General features: G+C 51.4%; 1 protein-coding gene across 7 annotated transcripts in view; it reads left to right on the top strand.

Moving 5' to 3' along the window:
• The window catches only part of KDM5C (lysine demethylase 5C), a 33,873-nt gene that overhangs the window by 21,913 nt on the left and 1,354 nt on the right, over nt 1-10,606 (top strand). For 3 of the 7 annotated variants that reach the window (XM_011234260.3, XM_011234258.3, XM_011234257.3), the window contains 12 exons: nt 4,158-4,339; nt 4,429-4,553; nt 4,682-4,829; nt 5,431-5,536; nt 6,173-6,531; nt 7,149-7,287; nt 7,752-7,931; nt 8,080-8,217; nt 8,400-8,999; nt 9,275-9,353; nt 9,486-9,685; nt 9,790-10,600. In XM_011234260.3, the coding sequence (XP_011232562.1) occupies nt 4,158-4,339; nt 4,429-4,553; nt 4,682-4,829; nt 5,431-5,536; nt 6,173-6,531; nt 7,149-7,287; nt 7,752-7,931; nt 8,080-8,217; nt 8,400-8,999; nt 9,275-9,353; nt 9,486-9,685; nt 9,790-10,155 (2,622 nt within the window). In that variant the 3' untranslated portion in view covers nt 10,156-10,600. Of the gene's footprint in view, nt 1-4,157; nt 4,340-4,428; nt 4,554-4,681; nt 4,830-5,430; nt 5,537-6,172; nt 6,532-7,148; nt 7,288-7,751; nt 7,932-8,079; nt 8,218-8,399; nt 9,000-9,274; nt 9,354-9,485; nt 9,686-9,789; nt 10,601-10,606 lie in introns of those variants that run through there. The other 4 variants (XM_011234259.3, XM_034649883.1, XM_034649882.1 and 1 more) reach the window with 2 other exon arrangements.

Raw genomic sequence — 10,606 nt, 5'->3', positions numbered from 1 at the left:
TCCTTTGTTGGGTTCTCTCTTGTCAAAAAAAAAAAAAAAAATAAAAAAAAAAAAAAAAAAAAAAAAGGAAATCACCCAGGGCACCTAGGTGGCTCAGTCAGTTAAGGGTCTGCCTCCGGCTCAGGTCATGATCCCAGGGTCCTGGGATCAAGTGCTGCGTCAGGTTCCCTGCTCAGCTGGGAGTATGCTTGTCTCTCTCCCTCTGCCCCTACCCCTGTTTGTGCTCTTTCTGGCCTGTGCACACACACACACTCTTCTCTCTCAAATAAATAAGTAAAATCTTCACCCCCAGAAAATCACATTCCATTCTCTGCCATTTATCAACAACTGTGGGCAAGTTAATTTACTTCACTGTCAGTATTTGTCTCTGAAAAATGAGGATGATAATGTTTATTTTTTGGGATAGTTGAGTAGATTAAAGATTATGTTTGTTAAGTAACTGACCCCATAGCAAGTGCTGGTGTCTCTGCTATTTGTAATTATTTAAATAACCCAACAGGTCAGGCTGGCATATGAAACCCCTACTGCTGATATAGCTGGGTGACCTTTTCAGGTTACTTAACTTCTGATAGTCTCACTTCCCCACTCTGTAAAATGGGAATAAATACCTAACTTGCAAGGGAATTGTAAAGCTTGAGGAAGGTGATTTATGTCAAAGCATCTATTAATTGCACTTACACTGTAATAGCTGCTATTATTGGTAATATTCATACATGAAGAAAATGATTGAAATATGGAACATTTCTTAGGAAATGCTATTTTATTACATTCAGATGATTCAGTAGCTCAAACTAAGGTGATACTACCAAATACAAGGCGGTTCTCCTTTATTTTCTTTTTTTTAAGGCAGTTCTTTAATAGATCTCTCATAAGCATGTGGTCAGTTGTGTTTGTAGATGAGTGAGACTGCTACTCCTGTAGTTCAACTGCCTTCTTAAAGCTCCACACTTGCCCAATTAGGAAGTGACTTAGTGAGAGTCCTCTACAGTATTACTAAGGAATGCTCGTCCTGAGGGACCCCTTGCTGCCCATTTAGGGTAATACTTTCTTATTTTAAAGCTCATTTATAACTTTCCCGTGAGCATGGGCTGTAAGAAGAATTTCAGCTGTGGTAATGTTGGAAGTCTGTGGTGTTAGTTGGTAAGCCCCTGGGCTTTCCCAGGCATCATTTTCTCTCTCTGTTCAGTGCTGTTATTAAATGATGACCCTGGAGTTGTTCCAGACTATAAGAAGGAGTCAAAGCAAGGTGGGAAGACTAGGTATTCCTATCCTGAGATTGAGAATTCTTTGTATTTGGCCCTTAACCTTAGAGAAGGGTTCTAGACCCCCCAGTCTTAAAAATCTGTAAAAGATTGTGTGTGTGTGTGTGTGTGTGTGTACTCTTATGGGGAGGGAGTTCCTAGCTCGCATCCAATTCTCAGAGGAATCTATGATCCAGAAATACCTAGGGGCTGCATCTGAACTTGGAGCATTCTCTGGCTTTAGAGTCAAAATAGACTGTAGTCAGATTCTTACCTCAGGCAGGTTACAGACCCTCTCTCTGAGACTTAGTTTCCTCCTTAGTAAAATGTGATAGGCCTGTGAAATAGGTATCCTTAATTTGAAAATTAGAGCTAATAATAGTAAATATTTGTTTGGTCTCCCAAACTTCTAACTGGTGTGTGCCCTTGACCGACATCTCCCCATTTCCCCTACTCCCCAGCCCTTGCAAACCACCGTTCTACTCTTGTTTCTATGAGTTTGGCTTTTTTAGATTCACATATAAGTGACATTCTATAGTATTTTGACTTTCTGTGTCTGGCTTACTTGACTTAGTATAATGCCCTCAAGGTCCATTCGTGTTGCTACAACTGGCAGTATTTCCTTCTTTCTCGTGGTTGGATAATAGTCTGTTGTATGTATTATACCATATCTTCTTGATCTGTTCATCCACTGATGGACTCTTGGGTTGTTTTGGTATCTTGGCTATTGTGAATAATGCTGCAGTGATTGTGGGAGTGCAGATATCTCTTTGAGATTCTGATTTCATTTCCTTTGGATATATATCCAGAAGTGAGATTGCTAGATCATAGGGTAGTTCTATTTTGAGTTTTTTGAGGAACCTCCATAACTGTTTTCCAGGTAGCTGAATTAATTTACATTCCCACCAACAGTACACGAGGGTTCCCTTTGCTCTACATCACTTGCTAACACTTGTTATCTCTTGTCTTTTTGGTAATAGCCATTCTGACAGGTGTAAGGTGATATTTTGATTTGCATTTCCCTGATGATGATGATCGTCACGTTGAGCATCTTTTCATGTACCTCTTGGCCATCATATCTCTTTGGAAAATGTCTGTTCAGGTTCTTTGCCTATTTTTGATCAGATTGTTTGTGGGGGGTTTTTGCTATTGATGTTGGATGAGTTCTTTATATGTTTTGGATTAATTAGCCCTTTATCATATGGGTGGTTTACAAATACTTTCTCCTGTTCTGTAGGTTTCCTTTTCATTTTGTTGATGATTTCTTTTGCTGTGCAGATGCTTTATAGCTTAATGTAGTCCCACTTACTTATTTTTGCTTTTGTTGCTTGTGCTTTAGGAGTCCTGTCCAAGAATTCATTGCCAACAAGTGTCAAGGAACTTTATCGCTATGTTTTCTTCTAGGAGCTTTTAGGTTTTAGGTGTCATGTTTAAGTCTTTATTCAGTTTCAAGTTAATTTTCTTGGGTGGTATAAGGACCCAAATTCGTTCTTCTGGTGGTTGCCCAGTTTTCTCAGTGTCACTTATTGAAGAGACTGTCATTTCCCTGTTGAGTATTTTTAGCTCTCTTACCAAATGTTAGTTGACTGTATATGCAAGGGTTTATTTTGGGGCTTAATTATTTTCCACTGGCCTGTGTGTCTGTTTTTATGCAAGTACCATACTGTTTTAATTACTATGGTTTTGTAGTATAGTTTGAAATCAGGAAGTGTAGGGGCGCCTGGGTGGCACAGTCGTTAAGCGTCTGCCTTCGGCTCAGGGCGTGATCCCGGTGTTATGGGATCGAGTCCCACATCAGGCTCCTCCGCCTATGAACCTGCTTCTTCCTCTCCCACTCCCCCTGCTTGTGTTCCCTCTCTCGCTGGCTGTCTCTCTCTGTCAAATAAATAAATAAAATCTTTAAAAAAAAAAAAAAGAAATCAGGAAGTATGATGCTTCCAGCTTTGTTCTTCTTTCTCAAGATTGTTTTGGCTGTATGGGTCTTTTGTGGTTCCACTTATTCTAAACGTTATGATACTTTTCTAAGTCCTGAGTTGCTGTATCTTTGTTAATCTTCATGACAACACAATGAAGATGATGCCATTATCTCCCATTTTATAATATGGGGAAACAGAAACCCAGAGAGGTGTAAATAATTTCCTCCATATCACACAACTAATAAGTGGCAGAGTGGGATTTGTAATGTACAAAGGCTCCTATCTGATGCAGAGGTTAGATGTTACAGTCAATATAGAATGAAACCTGTTAGAATTTCCCTTTAAAAATCCCTAAAATTGGCCATAATACCTAGCATCATGTTGTCTTTCAGTTACTTCAGCATAGTTGGCTTTTCCTCCATGTTTGGAACAGAATGCTTTTTCTTCATCTGAGTAGCAGATGAAGTCATTGGCATAGGTTTAGAAGCCATATTGTTGGGAAAAAAATTACATCTTTAAACACTGGACACAAGCACAGAGTTTTATTTCTGTGAGTTCTATATGTGCTTTGCAGTGTGTCCTGCCTGCCAAACTGCCAGCACGGTGCCTGGAACACAGTGGGCGCTGAGAGACTGGAAGCCAGCATTGTTCCCCTTGTACACAGCCTTTCTCTTGGCCACTCCCCACACAGTGCCACCTCTCTGGTGCCTTCGCCCACCGCTTTCCTCACCTTCTCTCACCCTAAAGTCCCTTTCTGCTGATCTGAATCTTACCTGATTTTTTTTTCCTCTCAGCCCACACTGGTCTAGCCCTGGTTCATCTGATTTCCCCAGTTTCGAGAGCTTGAACTTCACAGAGGCAGTATGTTCTGTGGAGTTTGCTCTCCAGAACTCTTCAGCACAGATTGGAGTTGAACGTGGGGTTGGTTGTGGCAGAGATAGGGGCCTATCTGCAGCCCTGTTTGGGTTCTATATAATGTGCATGGGTTGAATGCTCCCAGGGCATCACAGAAGCTGAGCGAGAGGCTTTCGAGCTGCTCCCAGATGATGAGCGCCAGTGCATCAAGTGCAAGACCACGTGCTTCCTATCAGCCCTGGCCTGCTATGACTGCCCAGATGGCCTTGTCTGCCTTTCCCACATCAATGACCTCTGCAAGTGCTCCAGTAGCCGGCAGTACCTGCGGTAAGCAGGGGGGGCCTACTGAAGGAAGTGGGCTGAGGAGGGGCTGCAGAGCTGGGCCAGATGTGTGCTTCCCTGCCATCTTCCTCCAGGTATCGATACACCTTGGATGAGCTCCCTGCCATGCTGCATAAGCTGAAGGTTCGGGCCGAGTCCTTTGACACCTGGGCCAACAAAGTTCGAGTGGCCCTGGAGGTGGAGGATGGGCGGAAGCGCAGTGAGTGATGGGGGGACGGAGGGACTCCACAGGCAAGTTCTCTTCCCTTTTCTTCTGTACCCCCCCACCCCCTTCCTCTGCCTTTACTCAATACTGCCTACTCCTTGCTGCTTTCATTCTCTCTCCAGGCCTTGAAGAGCTGAGGGCACTAGAGTCCGAGGCCCGTGAGCGGAGGTTTCCGAGCAGTGAGCTGCTGCAGCGACTGAAGAACTGCCTGAGCGAGGCGGAGGCTTGCGTGTCCCAGGCTCTGGGACTCGTCAGTGGCCAGGAGGCCGGGTATGGCCCTGGGAAGTGGCGGGCTGATTCTGGCTGCTGAGGAGCCAGCCCCTAGGAGGAGTGGGCTCTGAGTGCCGCTGGGCAGATGACGTCAGCAGGAAGCTGACAGGCGCTGCGGTGCAAGGCGGCCAAAGAGGTGTTGGGAGGGCAAGGAGATCAGGCAACTAGAATGGAGAAGAGTGCTAAGAAAGCTAGAAATGGTTCTTTTTATCAGTACCTGGAGATTTCTGGCAGGCTTAGGGATTTTGTGGGCTGAGAGGAGTTGTGGAAGGTTTAGGGTCAATAAAAGGACACAGAAGTACCAACCTGATCAGAGAGTTCACAATAGAGGATGAGTTGAAAAGTCCAGCTTCTGTTACCATCATTTAATTTCTAAGCTCCCCCCCAACATATCCTGTATTCCTCCCTTCTCATTCTTTGTTCTCATCATATGAATGTGCTGATATCTTAAACCCCCCTCCTCTAATCTGGACAGTTGGGGGCACTGTGGAGTAGGAGCGATCAAGGTAGGCAGGTGTGAGGAAAGGCGTTGGGTCTGAGCACAGAGATGGAGGGAGGGGACTGGATTTGGACCTGAAATCCCACTTGTGAAACTCCATAGCCCCCACAGGGTGGCTGGTCTACAGATGACCCTGGCTGAGCTCCGGGCCTTTCTGGACCAGATGAACAACCTGCCTTGTGCCATGCACCAGATTGGGGATGTCAAGGTGAGGAGGAATGCGCTCGGAGTGCTGATGAGGGTTCGGGGGGATTGGGAGACCTGGGCAGCAGGCCACTCTTGGCTTCCTTAAAAAGCGTCAAGTGTTTGGGCAAGACAGGGTGCACCTGTGAGAGTAACAGGAGCTGGAGGCAAAGGGGGTGTAAGTACAGAACGCAGAGTCAAGAGAAGGTGTCCTGGTGGAGGTGGAAGAGGAGAAAGGAGCAAGGATGTTTGTGGGCCTGGAAAGCTGAGTCAAGTTCAGGAAAGGAGAGGAGAAGTGGGATGAAGAGGGCAGTAGACACGAGAGTGAGCGTAGGGGTCTATGAGGAGGCCAAGCATAGCAGAGTGTTTTTAGGGCAGAGGGTCTCCTGGTACATACATCAGAATCCTCTGGGGACTTAACTCTTGACCAAACCCTGTTAAGACTCTCTAGGGGTGGGGCCCAGGAATCTGTTTTTAACAAATTCCCCAGGGTATTCTAAAGGGCAGGGAGCCTTAGGGCATGGCAAAGGAGGAGAACGCAGCCCATGTTAGGCTCTCTTCCCAAATACTAGACGGTAAGAAGGTAGATGGGGCAAAGGTATTTGGTGGTGGACCTCTAAGTGGGCCCAGCTGAGGAGTTTGTTCTTCTGTTTCCTGGTAGGGTATTCTGGAACAGGTGGAGGTCTACCAGGCTGAGGCCCGTGAGGCCCTGGCCTCACTGCCCTCCAGTCCAGGGCTACTGCAGTCCCTGTTGGAGAGGGGGCAGCAGCTGGGGGTGGAGGTGCCTGAGGCCCAGCAGCTCCAGCGGCAGGTGGAGCAGGCGCGATGGCTGGATGAGGTGAAGCGCACACTGGCCCCCTCAGCCCGAAGGGGCACCCTGGCTGTCATGCGGGGACTGTTGGTCGCGGGTGCTAGTGTAGCCCCTAGCCCTGCTGTCGATAAGGCCCGGGCTGAGCTGCAGGAGCTGCTGACCATTGCTGAACGCTGGGAGGAGAAAGCCCACCTCTGCCTGGAGGCCAGGTAGGTCCAGCTTCCCCGCCCCCTCCTGTACCACAACCTTCACAGTTTAGTGGAAAAGCTGACAGCGATTCCCATGGGTGGCCTTGGGTACCAGACTCCGGTGTTGGTGTATTGACTTTTTTCCCTTTTTTTGTTCCCTAATTTACCTTTTTTTTTTTTTTTTTTTTTTTTTTTTTTTTTTTTTTTTTTACTCCACGTATACATAGAGGCAGGGATGGACAGATACGGGGTGGATAGAGGACTAGCTCTACAGGCTAACATGGGCACATGCACACGAGCACAGGTACTAACAGGCAGATGGACAGATGTTGGGAGAAGCCACACACAAGGGCCACCTGACAAACTACAGCGCCAGATGAATATCACCAGTTGTGTAGGCAGCGTGAACAGGCTGACAGCCTGGCAAACAAGCAGAGGCGCAAAGCCTATGGCAGAAGTTGGGTGGGTGCGTGCAGTCTGGTGTGAGCAGGGACTAGCAGCCCCCTGTAGGCAGAATACTAGCAAGTAGGCCCGAGTGGCAGCTCCAGGGGCCCCTGCTGATGTATCTGGTGGGCAGGCCAGGCCACTGGTCAGGCAGATCGCTCTAGACTGAGGCTTCTTTTTTCCCCTGCCTTTAGGCAGAAGCATCCACCAGCCACACTCGAGGCCATAATCCATGAGGCAGAAAACATCCCTGTTCACCTGCCCAACATCCAGGCTCTCAAAGAGGCTCTTGCTAAGGCCCGGGCCTGGATTGCTGATGTGGACGAGATCCAGGTGAGGACCCTGTCACCCCCTGACCCTCCACCCTAGACTGTCGGTCCAGCCAGGAGAGCTGGCATACATTGGGTTGTGCTGGGTTGGGTTGGCTAGAGTAGCAGGCACAGTAGATTGAGAGGAGGCAAAATGTGCTTGGCGGTGAGCCATGTGAGGAGAGCTCGCAAGGCCAGCCTGAGGGTGGAAAGGTTGCGGAAAGGGTCGGAATGGTAGGAGCAGGGAGGGTGGAAGAGGCAGACCACAGCAAAGTGATGAGTCCGATGGTCAGGGGGACTGCCTGGGTTATCTGCAGGCTGAGCCAGTGGGTGTGGGAGTCGTAGGAACGCTTCCCTTTAGCATGATCCCTGTTTTGTTCTGCCCAAAAACTACAAGTCTAGTGTCTCTTCCCAGCTCAGGGCCAGGCACAGAGTCACTTCGGTCGATGTTGGCAAGTTGACTTGAGCTTTCTCTTGCCCCTGTCCCAGAATGGTGACCACTACCCCTGCTTGGATGACTTAGAGGGCCTGGTGGCTGTGGGCCGGGACCTACCTGTGGGGTTGGAGGAGCTGAGACAGCTAGAGCTGCAGGTACTGACAGCGCACTCCTGGAGGGAGAAGGCCTCCAAGACCTTCCTCAAGAAGAATTCTTGCTACACACTGCTGGAGGTGAGGCCTACATACACCCTGACCCCCAGCCTCTCCTGCCTGGTCTGGCTGTTGTGAGATGGCTCAGAGGAGAACGTGTGGGCTGGGGCGCACTGGGAGTGGGAGGTAGGGGAAGCTGAGTCATCCGCACCCTGTCTGCCTGCCTCAGGTGCTCTGCCCGTGTGCAGACGCTGGCTCGGACAGCACCAAACGCAGCCGGTGGATGGAGAAGGAGCTGGGGTTGTACAAATCTGACACGGAGCTGCTGGGACTGTCTGCACAGGATCTCAGGGACCCAGGCTCTGTGGTAAGGAACTGCTGCCCACAGTGAGAGCCTGGTGGTGATAAGTGTCTGAGCGGGGCAACCCTGGGCAGACTGCTTGCTCCTTGGGCCTCGCTTCTCCTCGCTTGGGAGTAGGGTGTTAAAGGTGCCAGAGGAGGGAGGGGATGGACTGCTGACCTCCTCTCCCGCTGTCCTGGGCATGCCAGATCGTGGCCTTCAAGGAGGGGGAACAGAAGGAGAAGGAGGGTATCCTGCAGCTGCGTCGCACCAACTCCGCCAAGCCCAGTCCACTGGCATCATCAGCCACAGCTTCCTCTGCAACCTCTGTGTGTGTGTGTGGGCAGGTGCCGGCTGGGGTGGGAGCTCTGCAGTGTGACCTGTGTCAGGACTGGTTCCATGGGCGATGTGTGTCGGTACCCCGCCTCCTCAGCTCCCCGAGGCCCAGTCCCACCTCTTCCCCACTGCTGGCCTGGTGGGAGTGGGACACCAAATTCTTGTGTCCGCTGTGCATGCGCTCACGGCGCCCGCGCCTGGAAACCATCCTGGCACTGCTGGTAGCCCTGCAGAGACTGCCTGTGCGGCTGCCCGAGGGCGAGGCTCTGCAGTGTCTCACAGAGAGGGCCATCAGCTGGCAAGGCCGTGCCAGGCAGGCTTTGGCCTCTGAGGATGTGACTGCTCTGTTGGGACGGCTGGCTGAGCTTCGCGAGCGGCTGCAGGCTGAACCCAAGTCTGAGGAACCCTCTACCTACCCTTCAGCCCCTGCCTCTGACCCTCTCAGAGAAGGCAGTGGCAAGGATATGCCCAAGGTGAGCTGCCTGACCCAGCTATTGCCCCCAAATTCCTGTCTCCTTGCCCCCGCCCCCATTTAGGCTCCAGCCCTGTCCCTGCTCTCTGACTTCTGATCTCTCTCGGCCCGGCCTCCCTTCCCCATTCTATATTCTGTCCAGAACCCCAGACTACTCCCTGCCACAGCCTTTGTCTACTCCTCCTGCAGGAGGTGGAACGTCCCTGAGTCTGGGGTCGGTGGGGAATAGGGCCTGGTTCTTCAGTTACCACCATCCATCCTTGCTTTCCTTGGCAGGTCCCAGGCTTACTGGAGAACGGAGACAGTGTGACCAGTCCTGAGAAGGTAGCCCCGGGGGAGGGCTCAGGTAAGAGAGGTAGGTCTAGGTGTGGGTAGACCGTTTACTGGATATCCCTGGTGACCCATGTGCTTCTCGGCTTTGTGGTGGTGGTGGTGGGGACACAGCCAGGAGCAGCCTCTAACCCAGCCTGTCCCTGCAACCCACCAGACCTGGAGCTGCTATCCTCACTGTTGCCACAGTTGACTGGCCCCGCATTAGAGCTGCCTGAGGCAACCCGGGCCCCTCTGGAGGAGCTCATGTTAGAAGGGGACCTGCTTGAGGTGACCCTGGATGAGAACCACAGCATCTGGCAGCTACTGCGGGCTGGGCAGCCTCCAGACATGGAGCGGATCCGCACACTTCTGGAGGTGAGGATAGGGATCATGGACAGGGCCGGGAGGTCAGGCCAAGGAGGCAGGGATCCCAGGCCTGACCGCTGGCCCACACCTCTTTCTGCCTGTCTGATACACAGCTGGAGAAGGCAGAGCGCCATGGGAGCCGGGCACGGGGCCGGGCATTGGAGAGGCGGCGACGGCGGAAGGTGGATCGGGGTGGGGAGGGCGACGACCCAGCCCGAGAGGAGCTAGAGCCAAAGAGGGTACGGAGCTCAGGGCCAGAGGCCGAGGAGGCCCAGGAGGAGGAGGAGCTGGAGGAGGAGACTGGGGGTGAGGGCCCCCCCCAACCCCTGCCCACCACTGGCAGCCCCAGCACCCAGGAGAACCAGAATGGCTTGGAGCCGGCACTAGGGGCCACTTCAGGCCCTTCGGCCCCTTTCTCTACTCTGACTCCTCGGCTGCATGTGCCCTGCCCACAGCAGCCACCTCAGCAACAGTTGTGACAGTGGCTGAGCCTAGCACAGACCCCCAACAAAGACCCCCCTTGGCCTCAAGGATCCTTTTTCTGACCATCAAGCCTGCTTCTTGGGAGGTGGGCAAGTAGGGGGGATGGCCAACCCCCCCAAGCCCACCCCTGAGTCCCTTGACTTTTATATTGACTCCAAGGTATTGTTCAGACCTCAGCTCCTGGGGGCCGGCCCCTGGAGTCCCCCTCCCTGGTAGCCTCTAACCAGCATTCCCAGACACCTGAGGCAGATAGACAGATGGATGGGCAGGTGGGCAGGGGGGTGGCTGGGGCTGGGCCAGCACCATTCCAGAGATAAGGCCAGTGCGTATGCAAACTGGGGGAAACTTCTCTCCCTTCTCTCCCCAGTTCTGGCCCTGGCCAGGCCATGCTACACTAACCTCACCTCCCTCTCACTCTTTCTCCTCCCTCCCCTTCCCTGCCTCTTT

This window comes from Ailuropoda melanoleuca, chromosome X, assembly GCF_002007445.2.
Source record: "Ailuropoda melanoleuca isolate Jingjing chromosome X, ASM200744v2, whole genome shotgun sequence".
Taxonomy (NCBI): Eukaryota; Metazoa; Chordata; class Mammalia; order Carnivora; family Ursidae; genus Ailuropoda; species Ailuropoda melanoleuca.
The sequence above is the reverse complement of the archived record's forward strand: the minus strand, read 5'-3'. Positions and strand labels throughout refer to the sequence as shown.